Source organism: Octopus sinensis, linkage group LG3 (assembly GCF_006345805.1).
Source record: "Octopus sinensis linkage group LG3, ASM634580v1, whole genome shotgun sequence".
Taxonomy (NCBI): domain Eukaryota; kingdom Metazoa; phylum Mollusca; class Cephalopoda; order Octopoda; family Octopodidae; genus Octopus; species Octopus sinensis.
This window is the reverse complement of record NC_042999.1, coordinates 92325211-92345879: the sequence shown is the minus strand read 5'-3', so window position 1 is coordinate 92345879 and position 20669 is coordinate 92325211. Positions and strand designations below refer to the sequence as shown.

The 20669-nt window shown below is 36.4% G+C and overlaps 1 protein-coding gene across 1 annotated transcript in view; it reads left to right on the top strand.

Annotated features, from left to right (window-relative positions):
- The window catches only part of LOC118762512 (meiosis 1 arrest protein-like), a 168353-nt gene that overhangs the window by 29354 nt on the left and 118330 nt on the right, over positions 1-20669 (top strand). Inside the window, exons 4-5 of the mRNA XM_036501158.1 lie at positions 7647-7829; positions 10281-10382. Of these exons, the coding sequence (XP_036357051.1) occupies positions 7647-7829; positions 10281-10382 (285 nt within the window). The remainder of the gene's footprint in view (positions 1-7646; positions 7830-10280; positions 10383-20669) is intronic.

The window sequence follows — 20669 nt, the reverse complement described above, 5'->3', positions numbered from 1 at the left end:
AAAGAAAGTAAAACTACCTCTGTCACCTGGTTAAAGAAATGCAGCAGCGTATCATCACTATGGATTTTGCTAGTAGTTGGATTTCTCCCCCATATGGTAGCAGCTTTTTTGCAATTGTCCATGAGTCAGCAATAGTTGGGCACTGAATGAGTGTTTGTAAAATGGTTTTGCTGTGAACACATCTTGGACATGCTTGTCTAACAGTATTTCCCTGCCTGGCGAGCTTATCACAAATTGGTAGTGCCCCTTAATAGCACTGCCAGGCCAAAGAGCTCTGAAAGTTATTCATGATAGGCCCCAATCAAAGAGTCTTCTCGAACAGACTAGGCAGTTTGTTTTCATTCATGCCCAAAATCTCCCTGAAAATGTCTTCATTCTTTTCTGTTGCTACTCCACTATAGATTACTAAAAGAGAATGCTCACTGATCCCATTACCTGATTGACAGTGGGTGGTCAACACCTGATGAAATTCTAGATGCCAGGCTCCCAGTTTATGCCTCACAAATGGTGCCTACACAGCCATTGACTGAAAATTTTTGTTGGTGGTGCAACCTCATCATACGCCTGCCCACCAGCAGCTATGATGTGCATAAGCCACCTAAGCAGAAAGTGCTGGTAGTAGTTGAACTGCTTGGCCTGTAGAACAATTCCCTTCCACAAAACATTGAATAACAGATATTCCAATCTGATCAAATAGTAACTGGGGTGAGGCACAATGTTCAGTTGGTAAGCAGTAATGGAGGCAATGCAGGTAATTTCCACTTTTGCATCCCAACTTCCCTTTCATGGATAGATTTAGCTTGGTTCATTTCTGGGTAAGACTGGCCATCCAGTTTGTCACCTCATTTCAGTTCCTGACCACCTGGAGGTTGGGATCAAACCAAACCCTGTGCAGCTTAACTGGACTGTCAGTCCAGAATACTGGCTGATTTCTTGACAACTTCCTAGCAATTTTGGTTGACCCATTGAAAATCTTTTGATTGATCTAAATTCATCAGGGTCTTAATAATGATATCAAGCCATTGCCGCCTTTGCATGAATGAATCAAAGCTCTTTTGTGAAAGATGATTCACAACTGAAATAGCTTTTAACTAAAGTGAAATTTAGTAAGAATATTGCAATGGAGTTTAGCCTTGATAACTACACTAAAGCCAGATTTTTAAAGAAAAACTGTTGAATATGTACAACATGCAACTTGACAAGATTACCTTAATTAAGGAATTAGATCCTGAGGAAAACTAAAAGTATTTAGGTGTGTGAAGGAGATGGCATCCAGCATTCACAGATACCTGAAAAAATATGGAAAGAATGCTACCAAACAGAGAAAGCGATCCTAAAGAGTGAACTTAATGCAGGAAACAAGATTGATGCCATCAATACCTTAGTGATACCCATCACGGCCAACAGCTGTAATATAAAATGTTCCATTAACCAATAATATGCAAACTTCTCACAATGCACTGAATGCTTTGTCTTAAGGCAGATGTAGACAGACTGTGCATCTAACTAAAAGATGGAGGACATGAACTGATGCAGCTACATTTGTCTTTAAAGACAGTAACCTTAGGATTAGACTCCTGTCTAAAGACCACTCATGTATGGATCCTTTAAATTGTTTGCAAAAATGAAATTACTAAAGATTCGCACTCAATATTAGAAGAAGCAAAAAAAAGTAAAGGAACTAAAAATCACTGAGACAGGTGCAACTAAATGAAACAAAAGAACCTACTGTGAAAGCAAAAAAATTAAAGCACAAGCCAAATCAAATGAAATTGCAGAGCTGCGAAATACATGGAAAAGTAAAACATTTAATAGCAAATACCCTACAAAATCAGGCAATTCAGATATTGATATAAATATGATTCATAAGTGGTTGTCTGCATCTGGACTTAAATTGGAAACAGAGAGCTCAAGATTAGTGTTTCCTTCCTAAAACGCACTAAATTAACATACTTAAAAATGGTGCTGATCTTTCTTGCCACATCTGTGGTACAATCAGAGAAGCATTTTATCATCTCATCAGTGGTTGTTCTATGTTAAATTCAATTGAGTCTATTAATCATTATGATAGACTTGGTCAGTATTTACTCTAGATCATATTCCATCAGTTTGAATTACCATACAAGAAGAATTGGTAGGAACACAAGCCTGCCAAAGTAGTAAAAATAAAGATATCAGTGTTCTTTGGAAATGTAGTACTCAAACTAATTGAGCTGCTCAGGCCAATAGATCAGATATTGAGGTGCAAAATCACATTGGTAAAACATTTGCTTATAAAACTGTCAGTCCCAGCAGACTACGACACCTGTGGAAATGTTCAAAAAGTTTAGTGAATACAAGGTTTTTGTAAAAAAGGTCTAAGGATGATGACTGCCTGCAATCATTGGGGCTTTGGGTATGATAACAAAATTGCGCACTCACATACTGTTGTCAAATACCAGGTTAAACCCAAAATGTCAAAACTACAAATAATTGTTCTTATAAGTATGGCCATCCCAAGAAAAACATTGAAAAAAAATTGCACATGTTACAACACACTTTTAGCAGAATCTTACTGAGAATTAAGTCTCCTTTCTCTGAAATATATCATTGCTACACATAGATAATAAAAATAAATTGGACACTAGAGTCTATGGGAATCAACACCACCCCTTCTAATGAATGTTAGATGTGCTACCATTACACCAACTCATAGATAACTCCCACAGTAAAAGAGTCAACTTGTTATTTTCTGCAGTCTCTGATCGAGACTTACAACAGTTCATATAAAACAAAGCTACTACAATTCAAATAATGATAATTAATTATGATGATGATGCTTTCTTTATTTATCACAAGAGCTGACAAGAAAATCAAGGACAGCGTAAAAATGGGGAAAAAAATTATATCAGGTCATCCCATAAGTTCTGTCCAATTTTACTTTTTTAAATTGAATGAAATTTAATAGTATTTTAGAATGTCTAATAGAATTTTAAAATTATTTGTATGCATCTGTGTACATTTAAACTAATTAAATATTATTTTATAGAATAATAGAATTAAAATTTCTTTGATTAAAACCCTTTCTACCATAAAAATATCCAAAGAGCATTTGAGGCACATAATGCTTTATGAGTACAAAAAAGGAAATTCTGCAGCCGAAGCAACTTGAAACATACACTCAGTTTATGGGAAATAATGCTTGAATAAAAGAACTTGCAAAAGATGGTTTGCAAAATTCAGAAGTGGAGATTTCAGCCTTGAAGATGAAGATTGAACAGGACGGCCAATTAAATTTGATGATAAGCTCCTTGAGGCATTACTTGAAGAAAATCCTGCATTATCAGTTAAACTTGGAAAGTGAGTACCTCATGAATTGTCCAAAAGCAACCACAAATCTCAAGTTAACATCTGCTCTTCTCTCCATTTTCGCGAGCTCATTTCACCTTTTTTGGATAGACTTGTGACTGGTGATGAAAATTGAATCTTTTTTTCGAAATGTTAAATGTCGTAAACAGTGGCTTGGTAAAAGGGAAAAGCTCAACCACAACCGAGAAGGGAACTTCATGGGAAAAAGGTTCTTCTCTCTATCTGGTGGGATTGCAAAGGAGTAATTCACTTTGAATTGCTACCACATAATGCAATAATCAATGCTCAAATCTGTCAGCAATTAGAGCATTTGAACCAAGCTTTGAAGTAAAAAAGACTCGCTTTAGTGAATCGAAAAGGAGTGATGTTTCATCAGGATAATGCATGACCCCACTCTGCAAGAATCACATCACAGATCGAAGATCTTGGTTGGGAAAAAATTCCTCATCCACCTTATTCTCCCGACCTTACTCCATCAGACTGCCATTTGTTTCGTAGTTTACAGAATCATTTGGGGGACATAACTTTCATAAGCCAGGAGGAGGTCGAAACTGACATTTCAGAGTTCTTCGCTTTGAAACCAAAAGAGTTTTACATTGATGGGATTAAAAAGCTTATAAATGGATGGAAGGAAGTCATAGATAATCAAGGAAAGTACATCGATTATTAAATTTCAATTAAATATAACATTTGATCACTTGTTTTCTTTATTCAGAATTTGGACAGAACTCGTGGGATGACCTGATATAATACAGAAATGAAAAATTTCCTTAAAATGGAAACTCCACAAAAACTATAGTCACTCAAACCACTAAACCAAGTGTCCTATCTTAGTTGTTATTCTCCTATCTACAGGCACATAGGAAACCTGTTCATTCAGACCATGCTTATGACTCGCATTCACTTTTAACAAATTCGCTGAGCATCTCCCTCTCCACCCTCATTTTTTTTTTCAAGTGAAACTTGAAATGGCTGATAAGTGTCTGTCAAGAAAGAAAGAAGAAGAAATGTAAAAAATATATATGTTATTGTTAAAGTATATTAATTCAGTTATTTCATGAAATAACTAGGTATTTCATGAATTATCTGGCTCAATCAGTTAAAGTGTATAAAATTATTACATTGTAGAATGTAATAATTTTATACACTTTAACTGATTCAGCCAGGTAATTCATGAAATATCTAGTTATTCCATAGAATAACTGAATTATATACTTTAATGGTAACATATCATTATATACACACAATTAACATAATGAATAACAGTACGCTGATAATAATTGTTGTTGCTGTTCATTATTATTATTGTCTAACCATCTTCCTAATTCTTTCCATCTGTTCTAGCAAACTATGTATCCATTCCACCTGGCCCATTTGGCTCACACATCTCTTCTCTTTGTATCATATCTATTACATCTCACCCAGAAAATTCTGAAACACTTTGCTCAATTTATTCTTTGGAATTATTTCTACTTATATCTTTTCTGCATTTGTTGTCTGGTTGATATTCAAACTAAATAGACTTGAAGAATTGCTTATCTTAATTCTCTAGGAAGACTTTTAAAAGTTATCATAGACCTGTTACTCTTCTTGAGAATCCTTTACATGATTTCTCAACCTGCTAGAAATAACAAATAAATTCTTACAAATTGCATCTCCACTGTCTTAAAGGAATTATGCATAAGATAATGTAGACCTACATGCCCTAAAAGAGAGCATGTAGGATGCTTTTGATCACAGACTTTCTTAATCAGAGCTTTGATTTGGAGCTAATCAACAACTAATAAAAAACAAATATGTTCCACATATTGCTTTTTATACTAAAATGGAACTCTTGAACTGCTATTGTATCTTATGATCTTTTGGTTTCTGCTATTAAAATCTCTTAGAATTTCTTGTAAATCATAGCTTCATACTTTAGTAATAAATGATCAACTGCCAAGCAGAGTTATGAATAAAATATAAAATTCCTTTTGAGAATCATTAAATATGGATTGAAAGATTCTTATAAACAAAATATCTAGAAACAATGTAATTAAAGGGTTTGATAAATTGGCATCTGAATTCAAATCTCACGGAGTCAACTTTGCTTTTCACCCTTCCAGGGTTGTTAAAATGAAGTTCCATCTAGGTAGTAAAGAAGATTTAATCAAGTTCCCTGAATTTTGTGGCCTTATGCTTATTCTAAAATCAATATTTACTAATGTTCATTCATGTTCTGAGCTCAATTCCTATTAAGTTTGACAATGGTTTTCATCCTGTTGGCTTTGATAAATTTAGTTCAGCTCTTTTGTGGTCTGTATTCAAAGTGAAGAAGTTACTTGAGTGTATAGTCAAGTATTGGGGTCAGTACAATAAATACTGGTACTGTTTTGATTCGATTAAATTAATTATTCTCTGTCCCTACAAATGTGTGGCCTTGTGCCAGGATTGTAAATCAGTATAATGGGAGCTCATAAAAAGGTGATGGAGGCTGGAGAAGAGGAATGAGACTTAAGAAGAAGGAAATTGAAGTAGTAGAAGATACAAATCAATGTAGCAGGCTCAATCTCACATGGATGAGTATCTGAAGAAAGCTAATTAGATAGGAAATATAGAACTCAATGGCAAGAGACAAAGAACTGATGTGAATTTCCAAAATCCTTTTGTACATTTAATCTATTTCAACATTCTAATGCTGGCTGAAATATGAGCATTAAATATTTAAAATGCATTAAGAGAGATATAAACTTAATTAAAAATTCATGATGTTATTTATGCAACTTAGGGTAATTTTAAAACTACATTTTATTTGAGTATATTCAATAGAATACTTACCTCAAAAAGATATATGTTGAAAGTAAATAGCTTTCTTACTTCACATGAGAGTCATGTTTTAGATTTTTTTTCCGCCTTTGTACTTGTAGTCTGAAAGCAATTTTTATTCATAATCCTCAACTCCTTTAATCTTAGATAAATGAATTATTTCCATTTTATTTTGCATGATAGACATTTTACTTCAATTTATGTCTTACAAAATATAAGGATTTTTTTTAAACAACATTAATACATCCCACACACTGTACAAAAGTGTATCTGTTATTTCTTTAAAAAAAGTTATTTTTTCTATTGATTTTATCCATAAGAAAAACAACAATCATAATATAAGCAAGTTTATTTCAAGATACCAGTCTTTTAGATGTGTGTTATTGGTGTGGAATGAAATCTGATTAATGAATAATATAGAAATAAAATTCACCTGAGAATTGTATCAAAGAATCTTTTAAAAAAAAGGGGATAATCTACTTCTGCTTCTATTTTTGTGAATTTTCATTGTTTTTGTATTTCTTTTTTTTTTGTTGTTGTTTTTTCAGATACTAAAATTTCATACTAAGGTCCTTATCTAAAGCATTATGGAAACTGACAGAAGTTCAAAATATATGTAATAAAATCAGTTGTAATCACCATATCAAATAACAACTTAAATTTGCTTTATGTAAGTTTTGGTTCATCTCAATTCACAGAAACATATTGCAGATACTGAAATTTATCGATCTGGATATTGATGGCCACATTGTTAGCCATATTCATCAACAACCAAGAACTATTGACAGTGGAGGTAATACCAAGATAGGTGTCTTACTATTCAGAGTTCAAAGGTTTATTAACTTATTAGGATCTTTAAATAATGTATCAATAATATGTCAGCTATGCATATTACAATGTGTGAAAAAGTGTTCACGTGTCTCAAATACATTTCGAAACTGAGTTTTGCATTTAATCTGTGTGCAGCCTAATCAGTTCAGAAAGACATGGATTGTAGTAGCAGTAGTAGAAAAGATAGAAAGATGACGTAGCTTTATGGTGAACTTATATTGGTAAGTGAAAACTGACTACTCTGCTCGATGACCATATCAAGGTTATCTAGCAGAGTATATATAGCAATGGCTTCATACCAGATGAATAAGCAATTTTTGTGTATATAGTAATGGCTTCATACTAAATAAATGAGCAACACTGTATAGCGAATTGCACTTATACACAGGAGTACTATTCTTTGATTATATATGCTCTTAAATAATGAAAAAAATGTAACGTTATTTTTGTGCTGAAGAGATCTATTTCTCTACAACATTTCTCAGATTATGGCTGAAGAAATCTAGATGTAAATAACAAAATATAGTGTAGTGACAGTATTATTGAAGATAGTGATGTACTGGTTAAATTCTTTAATAGATAAGGAAGACAGGTGTATTATAATGTTTGACAATTTAAGAGGTTATAATTTTAATGCATCAATTTCTATCTATTTTTTACAGATATTGTTACCAATGATAAGTGTACGAGGGAACTTTCTTAGAATACAATATTGTCTGAATGAATTAAAACAGATGGCAGACCTTGGCTGTAAAGAGCACTTAGAAGACAGGGAACGGACCCTATCACAAGCATTCATTGAGATTGCACAACAGTTCCAGCAATTTAAGAATGCATCTCTCCAAGTAATTAGATATATCAAATGAAAATACTTAATTCTTAATACATTTGATTTGATCATTTTGATACAAACAATTTAGTTAACATTTATGACTTTATACATGTATACTCTTTCTCTCTCTCTCTCTCTCTCTCTGGGTAACCATGTTCCTCCTCTACAGCTAGACACCTGTTTCAGTCTCTCTCACACACTAACCTTTCATCATCTGACGCAAGATCACCTCCTCCAATGCTCCCTCTCAAAGATTCTTTGTGTTGCAAGTTATTTGGTGACCCTACCAGTACTGGTGCCATATAAAAAGCATCCAGTCCACACAGTAAAGTGGTTGGCATTTGGAAAGGCATCCAGCTGTAAAAACCATGCCACAACTGACCTTGCCTGTGCTGGTATCATGTAAAAAGCACTCACTCCACTGTCTGGAGTACTTGGTGTTAGAAAGGACATCTAGCCATAAAAGCCATCAGACACAGAAGTCTAGTGAGTCTTCTACCTGGCCAGCTACTGTTAAACAATGATGATGATATAAGTATTCTTCTTTGTTTGCAGGGTGTGGAGAAAGAGACAGTGCCTATGATCTTTGTAGGCATCTTTTGTAGGCCTTCTGAGACTAGTGAGATTGATGCCATTAATATTTTACTTTGACTTTTGCAAGTTGACCATTCAGGGAAAACATGAACAGGGTAGATAATTCAGAGGGCTGATGTTCTAATCAGAAGTACTGAATGTAGTGATTAGTCTGGAACCTTGGTGGGTTCAACACAACATTGACAATAAAAGTAGATGACTGAGTCAGGAGTGCCTGAATGTAAGTGACACAAGCTTAGTTGGCTCTGAGTAGCAGAGGCCATAGTATTGGTAGAAAAGGCAGAGAGGGGAAATAGCATGTCTGTGGGCCAGAAGTTATAGAGTGTCTGTGAGTAACTTTATGCTAATCAATGAGGTAGCTTTTCTCTGGATCTGTATGTAGTAGCAACACTGTCTCAGATATAGGATATATACTTCATTGTGGGATTCTCCTGAGCTATGTAGCATATCAGTAATTGTCATGAAATGAAGCATTTTCTGAACTTAATGTAAGAAGCCAGTTTTTGAGATACAATCGTAACTATTTTAAGGAAATGCATTTGTCAGGAGAGATCCTTTGTAAAAATGGTGCTTGATATTTGAAGCAGTTGTGAGGGTTCTAATTGTATTCTGATCATATTTAAGGCAGGTTGTATGTGATATGATGATGTTTTCTTGGAGGATCGCTTTTGGATGTCTGTTTTGTAGCATATATGCAGATTTGTTTTGTGGTGTCTATATTGCATATAAGATGACACAAAATAGGAGAAAGTTTTCAAAAAATGAAAGGCAATATCATCTGAATTAGAGTGGGTACTTTTGGATATGACTTGTAGTTTCATGGCTATACCTTGACTCTCTTCCATATTTTAAAACTTATTTTATGAGTAATGTTTATTTTTTATGAATTGCTAATCTATAGTGATTTGCACATATTTGAAAGCATTCTCATTGCTTTATTCTTAGATCTATTGTTAAATTCAGTTTCATGTATATCATTCTTTTTATAATTAATGTTTCAATACTATGCAAAACAATTTCATAAGCATAATCAAAATTTGCCAAATAGTTCCTTTAAATTCATTCAAATTCATTCAATTTCTTGCCTTGACTTCCTCCTTGCAAGTTTGAGCTCCTCTAAAGTTACATAATTTTAATGCATGTTCTCAAAGTTTATTGAGTGCTCTTAATTCACATATTCTGATTATCAGGCTATTATCAAACTGGAAAATCAGTCAAAACTTTGGAAGTAATATGACAGTTAGCTTTGCTCAAGTTTACTCTTGGACACCTCTAGATGCAAAGGCTAGGGGGCCCAGTAGATGCTGAACTCTAGATTTTTCACTGTCTAGAACTAGAGGTCTATCGCTCCTAGACTGGTGTTACAACTTGCATGAGTATTTCTGTGGCCTTGTAGTAATTTCTAGCTTGTTATTGACCATATACTGAGTTCATATGGTCTTTATGGCAGATCTTGCTTTTATTCTTTTATTCTTTTTGAAGATGGAAAAGCATTGTTGTTTGCATGGTGTAGTGGGTACAGGGATCATAGTTGAAATGATGTAGGTGGGAAAATTCTACATCATATCTGTATTGAATGGTAACTCTAAGTTTGGATCCTGTGCAGCTTTTTCTACCTAATTCACTCATAAGGCTTAGGGCTCAGGGCTATAGTAGAGGACACCTGCAAAAGATGGCATGCCATGAAACTGAACTCAAAACTCTGTAGTTGCAAAACAGATGTCTTAAGCACACAGGTATACCTGCACCTAGATGTGTGTGTATGTGTGAGCAAAAACTGCATAGATGTAAATATATTTCTTGAAATGTGTCACTTCTGAGAAAGATATATTGCTCTCTTCAAAAAGTTCAAATTAATTTTTTTTGTTAGCTACAGATCCTTTTCTTGACAAACAAACATAAGGAAAAATTAACTTTGGTTGTGAAATCTGTTGAGAAGGCCCTTGAGATAGTCAACATGGAATATTTAAAGGTATGAGTGCAGCTGCATTGAAATTTGTACTATCTTCAAATGTTTATGACAGTTTCCCTATTATCTTGATTTTCTCTAATTATATAAAGTTGCCTTTTGTATATTATGATGTAATTACTTCCCTTTAAAATAAATCATTAAATCTTCTGAATTGATGATGATGGAGGTGAGACTGTGGTGATCCTCTTTTTCCTTTCTACTGTAAGCACAAGGATTGAAATTTTCAGGGAGGGGGAAAATCAATTACATCAACTCCAGTGCTCAACTGGTTCTTATTTCATCAACCCCAAATGGCTGAAAGGGAAAGTAGACCTTTGCAGGATTTGAACTCAGAATGCAAAGATAGGCAAAATGCCACTGAGCATTTTGTCTAGCATGTTGATAATTCTACCATCTTGTTGCCTTCATAATAATAATAATCTCACACCAACAAATGATCTTATCAAGGCTGCTAGTAGAATTGTGGTGGAAAGGATGGGATTGAAGACTACTGAGAACATAATAGCGATGGATAGAAGAGAAAAATACAACTTTGGTGAAAATGAAGAATTTCAGAAGATATAAACTCCTTCCTTGAACAGTGCAGTGTCCATACTTGTCAGGAAAAGAAATGGGAAACTTAAGAATGAGTGTAAATTCGAAAAAGTTAGGAAGAAGTATGGTGTAGATACAAAAGGCCTGAATGTTGTAATTGAAGAACTGAAGTAGTGCATACTTGCAAAAAAAGCTAAGCTAACTAGGTTTAAACAATGGATTAAGCAATACCAGCAAAACAAATTGTTTAGAGCCAACCAAAACAGATTTTATTAAGAAATTAATGATGATAAAAAACGTGTAAGTTTAGTCACCTGATGCTGATGAAAGTTGACTTTTCTGGGGTAAAATATGGAATGAGGAAGAACAACATAATACCACAGCTGAATGACTCTGCAGCCTGAAGCAAACAGCTTCTTATCCCCAGTAAGTGGCTATCCACTTCACAGAAACAGGAGTGAAAAGATAAGCAGTTGGAAAGCAGCAGGACCTGATAGTGTACAAGGATTTTAGATAAAAAGTTCAGTTGTTGCCATACATTAATTGCAGGGCAATTTAATACATTGATTAATGGAGAAGAAGAAATCCTAGGCTGGTTGACAAAAGGATGAATGGTGTTGTGTTTGAAGGATGCATCAAAGGGAAATGCTGCTGACAATTACAGACCAATTTCTTGCTTCCCATTAATGTGGAAGTTACTATCAGGAGGAGTTGCAGAAAAACTGTACAAATTTCTTGATGAGAACGATATATTACCAACAGAACAAAAAAGCTATAGAAGGAGATGAAGAGATACCAAAGATCAATTATTCATAGACAAAATTGTAATGCAAGATTGTAAACAAAGGCGAACACATTTAGGAATGGCCTGGTTTGACTACCACAAAGTGTATGATATGATTCCATATTCATGGATCATTGAGTGCCTAGATCTGTTTGGAATTGCAAGGAATGTAAAGTGTTCCTGAAGAGTAGTATGATGGGGTGGAAAACTGAACTAACATCTTAAAGAAAAAGTTTGGGCACCCTAGGTATCAGAAGAGGGATTTTCCAAGGTGATAGCTTATCTCTCATGCTTTTTCTTCTCTACATGATACCCCTGACTTTGCTACTTAGGAAAATGAACCTGAGGTACCAACTAAAGGGAAAATCCCAAGCAATCAACCACTTCTTCTTCATGGGTGATTTGAAACTGTATGGCAAGGATGAGGCACAAGTGAGTTCCTTGGTGAACGCGGTTCACTGTTTCAGTACTGATATTAGAATAGATTTTGGACTCAAGAAAGGTACAGTCCCTAGCAGGAATAGAATTACCAAATAGAGACTTGATTAAACAAATGGAAGGTTACAAATACCTTGATGTACTAGAGTCCAATGAGATAATGGAGAAGGAAATGAAAGAGCAACTGAGGATGAAGTATTTCCGAAGACTAAGGATGGGGTTGCACTCAAAATTGACTGGATGGAATAAAATCCAAGCAGTTAATATGTGGGCGATAGCATCACTCTGGTATGAAGCAAGAATTATAAAATGGCAAAAGAGAGAACTGAAGAAAATGAATACCAAGATCAGAAAAATGTTGATAATATATGGAGCCTTCCACACTAAGAGTGACACCCATAGGTTATGCTTGTCCAAAACTGCTTGGCATATCACCAGCCAGTGCACAAAGCTGATACAAAGAATACAAGTGATTCCATGATAACATAGTGAAAATTGTTCGTTGGAACTATGTGGAGGATACAGTCTTGAAAAAGCAAGTCCATGATACGAGCACCAACCAGAAGGCCTTGAAGAAAATGACCATGCCAAAGTTTTTTTTATCTTTTCATACAATATAACTGAAATTTCACATTGCAAAGAAGATATAATGATTAACAAAGTCAACAATCTGTGTTTGCTTTGAGATGTAACTTGTGCAGCTGACAATAAGGTTTGTGACATATAATTGATGAACATTGAGAAATATGAATCATTAGCATGGGAGATAAAACATTTGTTGATAGCGGGAAAGGTTGAGGTGGTCTCAATTGTTGTCAGGGTGTTTGGTACTATGAACACCAGAGTTGAAAGTTATTTTTTAAAAATCGGAGACAACATCAGGTCAAGGCACTTAAAGTAAATATCACTCCTTTGAATTGCTAGAATACTTAGAAAGTGCTTGACAATTGGAGGTACCACCTCAGCCCACTGGATGTGGTCAGCTGTCATCCATGTTACACTACCAACAACAAATGAGGTGCGACCAACGGAATACTACTACTACTACTACTACTACTACTACTACTACTACTACTACTGCTGCTGTTGTTATTAAGCAAGACGGGTAAGGGTGATTAGGTGATGGTCTAGGGCTTTGGGGTAGGAGACTCCAGACCTTGGAAAAAAAATCTTTGGTCATCTTGTTGTAGTCGAGGGATCTTTGTTGACACCCGACACCACTGGGAGGTGGTCCTCGAAGTCGCTGGAAATGGAGGTCTCCAGGTCCAAATTCTTGAACGGCTGCTGCTGCTACTGCTACTACTACTACTATTATTACTACTACTACTAATGATAATAATAATAATAGTAATAATAATACTGATACAGTAAGAGGCAGTGGCTCTTGTGGCTTTTGATTTTAACTGATAGGAAGTGTTATCATATCTTGGTATAAAATTATGGGTTACAGAAAATATTCTGCTCAATACCACAGATTTGTTTGTCAATTGCTTGACCTTAACCAGTTTAGCATATCCCTTAGTGGTTGACAATATATGCATCTCTGATCAGGAGAAGAAGTAGTGGGGGAGCATCATAGCCATGTGTTGGGAGGAATTCTTTGGAATTTGAATATTTCACCTCTGGAAAAATGGGTGTTTTGTTCATCATCCTTAAACAACCCTCATTTAGGGACCTCTTGAGTAGGATGGTCTACTTAACCAGAAGAAAATTCTAACTGGGGCCCCACCTGCAAGATCATGCACTGTTTATCTTGATTTACGGTAACCATGTCATGCAAATATGGTTGTGATGCATATTCCTGGTGTACCCTTTTCTGACGCGTAGTCATAATGGGTATATTGGGTTTTGTATATTTTGGACCCTATTGTCATTTTGATGGCATGCATTGCTCTCTCACTCAGTAATAATAATAAATATCATCATCATCAGCAACATATAGAAAAAAAAGATAAATTGCTAAAAATAGACAACTGATCATATTACAGCTTTGTAGTCAAGTGTGTTTATGACTCATTGTTAATGATGTCCCTCACAGCTGTTTACTTTTGATTTAAAAAAAAAAAGTGAAACAAGCATGTGATGAATCCAGCACTTCATCTTGTAAATTAGCAAGGCCTAGACTCTTTGCACTTGTGGAAATCATTGATAATATTTATTCTTCAGGTGAATGATTTATACTTATGCTGGCAAGGAGAATAATTCAGACAATCAAATTGGTGAAAGTGATGAGGAAAGTAGCAATTTGTGTAGTTGAGAGATAGGCCTAGTATTGTTATACTCCTGAATACTTTTTTTGTATTTTTGTGATTCTGTCCATTAGTTTGCCTGCAGTGAACAAATATAGTAGTTAAGAGATAGACCTATTATTGTTATTCTCCTGAATTTTTTTTGTGATTCTATCCATTATGATATTTTTTATGCTTTGTTCATTTGGTGAAATGTATTTTTGTACACATACATTGTTGCTTTTCTTAGAATTTGAATGTTTTAAATTAATGTCACTGTTATCTGTTAAAAAGTCGTTAATTTTTGTTCCTTGTTGAATGTCCACAACAAAAATACCCCATTCTTTTACCATTTGTTTGTTTGGTAAAATGTATTTTTGTGTACATACATTGTTGTTGTTATTAACCTTGAAGTGTTTTGAATTGATGTCATTGTTATGTGTCAAAGGGTCATCACTATTTTTCCTTGTGCTGTTCAATTTACTTCTATAATTGGGCACTGTTTATCTTAGGTTTAATGTAAACACAATAAAATTACATCTAAAATGTCCAGATATTCCTCCCTCAGCATGCGAAAGACTTCCAGAATGTTCCTGAAGGGTTCTCTTCAGAAAATATTTAAAAAATGTTTTCTTTTATTACTCTTGGAAAAATCCAAATTGCATGGAGTAAAAAAAAACCTGTCTGTCCATGGTAAACTCAGATAACAACAATAAGCATAATAATTTGGATTATGAAGCCGAGTGGTTAATATAGACTGTTACCTTATTTTATTGACCCAGAAAGATGAAAAGCAAAGTTGACCTCTGCTGAACTAGTGCTTATTTTATTGACTCAAGAAGGATGAAAGACACAGTTGTCTTTAGCAGCATTTGAACTCGAGTTGCAAAGGACAGGAAGAAATGCTACTAAACATTTAGTCGAATGTGATGATGAATCTGCGTGCTTGCCAACTTAATAATAATAATAATAATAATAATTGATGCAGTACTTGGCAGTGTCTCTCATGGCTTCTGATCTTACTCCCTGAATAGGGAGGAGTGAGCCTGTTTTCTCTCGGTAGTTGCTTTTGTGAAATAGGTAGTATGGAAGATGAGAGTGAACGGAATTGCAACAGGCATGTTCATCTCCAGTCTCGAGCTAATCGACTTTTTCATTTTCCACATGAAACGGAAAATAAGGCTGTAGAAGAAATGCCTGTCGCAAAGTGTGTTTCATAAAAGATGGAAGTCTATAGCAAGTATGTTGCGAGTGAAAGAACCTGTTTAAACGAGAATACAAGAAGGAGAAAGCATAGTCTTCAGTGTGAGTATGTGGTTTGTAGGGTCGACCATGTCCTCCACTTCATTTTTTGTAAATCACACATTCTCATTTAATTGTATATATTTTAGTTGTTTGTTTAGTCATATGTTTCATCTCATTCGATACCCTGACCCCAATGTTTGTTTTGTCTGTCCTCATATTGTCCCCTCTTTTTCTCAATCTTATGGTTAATAAAGAAATTGACTGGAATTGTTTTGATTAATTCACTGGGAGGGAGCAATTTCACATTTTCACCTTCCTTTTGTAGTAAACATTGATATTTTTTAAAATCGTCCTTGTTTATTTCAATAAGCTAGTTGCTGCACTTAAAAGATTAACTCTAGTAGATTTTTCGTCTTGTGTAGCCTCGCTAGACATTTTATCGTCTGCCTTTGTAGCGAGCATGTGCGATGCTTCTATATCTTTACCACTCTCCTCTCTCATACTCCTCTCTATGCCTTGAAACAAAATTTCAATGTTTTCCTTGGATGCGCAAGAAATTGGTAACAAATTCATGTTTTTAGCTGTTTCCTCCTTGAAACAAGGGGGGAAACAACAGCAAAATTCTGCTGTAGCAGCAGAAAAGAAGTGGTCTTGACGACCAAAACGGTAAATGTTCACAATCTTCAGTACAAAAACAATCTTTCACATTGGAGCAAAGAATAACATGACCGAAAAACAATTCCAGTCTGTGATGTCTTCGTATCGCCCCCTCTTTTTCTCAACCTCATGGTTAATAAAGAAATTGACTGAAATTGTTTTAGTTGTGTCTTCAAGCTCTTTCTCTCTCAGTTTTTCTCTTGCTATTAAAACAATAAATGTGCAAAATGATTCAGTGTTTCAAGTGAAAAACATATACGAATGATTTAGACAGTTTTTATTCAGGATACAGTATCCAATATTTGCTGTGGTTGAAAACACAAAACAAACACCACCTTCCTTTTAGTCACCACTCAGTCCTGTCATATATATATTGTCTTGCATTGTAGCTGTAATTCAAAGGGGCCAGCCTTGTCATATTCTGTTTAAGGCTGAATCTCCCTGAGAACTACGTTAATGTTATGCATGTCTGTGGAGTACTCAGCCATTTGTGAGTTAATTTTATTGTCATGTGGTAATGTATGAACTTTTCTTTGGATTTATGTATCTACTTTCTCTCTTTCTCTTTCACTTCCTTTGTGTTCCTCTTCTCTCCCACTTTTGATTTAACAATGTGTATATGTATCTATGTATCTACTTCTCTTGTGACGAATGCCATCACCACTCACTGTCTTTCTCTCTCTCACCTTTTCTCACCTTTTCTCCCTTTCTCTCTCTCACCCTCTTTCCTTCTCTCTTATGTCCTCTCTGAAACATTTAAAAAGACAAAATGAACACTGTCACCACTCACTGTCTCTTTCACTCTCTCTCTCTCTCTTACTTCCTCTCTGAAACATTTAAAAGCACAAAACAAACGCTGTCACCACTCACTGTCTCTTTCACTCTCTCTTTCTCACTCACTTTCTCTCTAATCTCTCACTTTCTCTCTCACTCTCTCTTTCTCTCTCGCTCTCTCTCTCTCTTACTCCCTCTCTGTCCTCCACTCTCTCACTTTGCCACTTCTTTGAAGTAAGTGTGACGCACACAACAGGTACATACAAAAACAAAAAGCTTATTAATCATCATCTTCATTTAATGTCCGCTTTCCATGCTGGCATGGGTTGTACGATTTGACTGGGGACTGGTGAGCCAGATGGCTACACCAAGCTCCAATCTGATCTGGCAGAGTTTCTACAGCTGGATGCCCTTCCTAACGCCAACAACTCCGAGAGTGTAGTGGGTGCTTTTATGTGCCACCGGCATGAGGGCCAGTCAGTCAAATGGTGTGTTTACATGTCACCTGCACAGGAGCCAGTCCAGCAACACTGGCAACGCCCTTGCTTGAATGTTGTTTTTCACGTACCACTGCAGCAGCTGAACTCCTCATCTACATTTCTTTTCTCATTGTCCATTTCTGGTCCAAGTCCATTTCGTTTTTTTCCGTCCCTATTTGATCCTTTATTCTCCCCCCGTGGTCCGGGATCATGGGGGCATGATTTCCCATGTTTTTTTGTTGCAATTTTACCCCGGATCGGGCTGCAAGCCCATTTGATCCTTTGTTACACTGTTGTACCATCAAGCGTCTCTCCGCTTTGTCATCCCTTTTTCTGGATTGTCAGTAAGTCTTTCCCTGCAGTCAGTATCTGAGGAATTACAACCGTGTTTCATGGTCTGCTACTACAACAGCTCCTTTATAGGATCCAGTTAGCTCAAGACATCATCAGGAGGAACCACATCCGGTTTCGGCCCCTACTCCTCTAACGTTTTGACGTGGCAGCTCCCACTCCTTTTGGAGGTGCCTTCAGCTCTGGTGTTGGGTGCATGTCTTCTTTCTACTGTTCCCTGGTCTCTTTGATGTGTCGTCAGCGAGTGTCAGCTGTGACTGAATGACTTGTCAAATTTTTCCCTTTAAATACATGTGACTGATGATATGTAATCTTGGAATCCAAACACATGCCTGTTAATTTGAAACTCTAAGTCAGATGCTAAAATTACAGTCTGCATAAATAAAAATTGCCCATTATAAAATGGACAATACTGAAACCAGCAACACTTTATATCCTAATGATCATACTAAGGATACTGACAACAGCATATTTCAGACTTTCATTGTTCCAAACTGTAAGATATGCAGAAATAAGAAAAACTCTAATGGAAATGATTCAGCTGGTATATAGTCATGCTTCTAGTATAAAACTGTGAAAGAAAAAACATTTCTAATATATTCAAATGTGTGTGTGTGTGTAGGAGAGTGTGCATGTATTTGTGTGAGAGTGTGTATATCTGTGAGTATGTGATTTGTTACATATACGAGGGGCGTTCAATAAGTAATGCCCCTGACCCACTTCCCATAGCAGTAGAGCAACGAAACTTGGCACAGGTATTAGTCTTTTTCTACATAGGAACCACCCAGAGTTACGCATTTCTCCCATCGTTTGATGCGGCTCTGGAGACCGTTTTTGTAGAAGAACCCAGCTTGGTCCTCCAACCTCAACGTGACTTCAGAAATCAAGGCTGCATCATCTGGGAAACGCTTTCCTTTCAAAAACAACTTCATGATTGGGAAGAGGTGAAAATCAGAAGGTGCAAGGTCAGGAAAGTAGGGGGGATGGGGAGGAGTTCATAGCCATACGCCTGTGCTTCTGATCTGGCGACAAGCGAGTTGTGGACCGGAGCGTTGTCCTGCAGGAGGAGGATGCCTTTGCTGATCTTGCCCCGCCTCTTGATTTTGATAACTTCTCTTAATTTCCTCAAAAGTGAAGCATAATAGGCTCCTGCAATTGTGGTACCCTTTGCCAGGAAATCTGTCATCACTACTCCGTCCTGGTCCCAGAAGATTGTGAGCATGACCTTGCCAGCGGAGGGCTGCACTCTTGCCTTCTTTGGAGGGGGTGAGTCACGGTGCTTCCACTGCATTGACTGGGCTTTGGCCTCTGGATCATCGTGATGGACCCAGGTTTCATCCTGTGTAATCAGTCTTTTGAAAAATTTTGACTCATCTTCTTGGCACATCTCCAAATTCATCCTCGAGCACTCGGCGCGTTCTTGCTTCTGGAAAGGCGTGAGCAACCTGGGAATCCATCTGGCAGACACCTTTTGCATATGCAAATGGTCATGAATGATAGTTTCCACAGACCCGGTACTAATCTTGACCTCATGGGCTATTTGGCGAATAATTATGCGTTGATCTTCCAAAATGGCAGCCTCAACTTGACGGACAGGTGCCTCATCAATGGCAGAAGGGGACGACCAGATCTGGGAGCTGTTTCCACAGAGTTCCGACCATGTTTGAATTCACGATGCCAGCGTTTTACAAGGTCATATGATGGGGCATCATTACCATAAGTTACTTTCATTTCATCAAAAGTCTCCCGTGGTGTGCGTCCTTTCAAATACAAAAACCGGATCACTGCTCGACACTCAACAGGCTCCGTTTCACACTTGACTCAGTTCAAACACCTGTAAATCAGAAACCACAATTAGTTCAGAGCTGTAATTTGCCACTTACTCTATAGAGATATGAATGATTGCACATGCAAAATTTCACCTAGATCAAACAACTGCAAGTGGGTCAGAGGCATTACTTATTGAACGTCCCTCGTACCAAGATCAGTGAAATTTAATTACATTGATTGAAATAGGTAATTTATTATGTAAAGGTAATCAATAGATCATTATTATTGCTATTGTTACACTTGTAAAAATGTACGTAGATATATTTAAAAAAATCAAAGCAGAAGAAAAACTAAGCAGTTATTTCTATAGAAACTGTTAAAATGTTCTAAGTACATTGTGTATTACCACCATGCATTTTGGGAGGAGAAACCCAGCGTCCACCTACTCCCTCCACAACACTAGTCTCAAAAAGTCTTCATGTGAACGTGACCTGGGTGTTATTGTCGACAGTGATTTGCATTGGACAAAACACATCGCTAAAATTGTCAAGAAGGCTGAGGGTGTCTTGGCATCACTCACCAAATCCTTTGTGAGCTGCTCTCCGGCTATCTATCTGCGGCTTTATATAGCTATGGTAAGACCTCACCTGGAATTTGCATCACCGGTCTGGAACCCCTATCTTGCCCAGGATATCAATCGTCTGGAAGCCGTTCAGTGACGTGCAACCAAAAGAATACCCTCCATCAGGCATTTGCCATATCGTGAACGCCTTACTTCCCTGGGCATGGACACATTGAAACTCTGACGTCTGGCAGCTGACTTGGCAGACACCCATAAAATTATTAACCATCTTACAAACAATAACTCTGAGCGCCTTTTCAAACTCCACCCATCTAACACCTGTGGACATATTTACAAAGTCAGAAAACAGCACTGCTCCCATGACTTCAGGAAACATTTTTTCACGCTGAGAGTTACTGAAGCGTGGAACAAACTGCCGGCATCAGTTGTTAGTTGTCGGAGCAC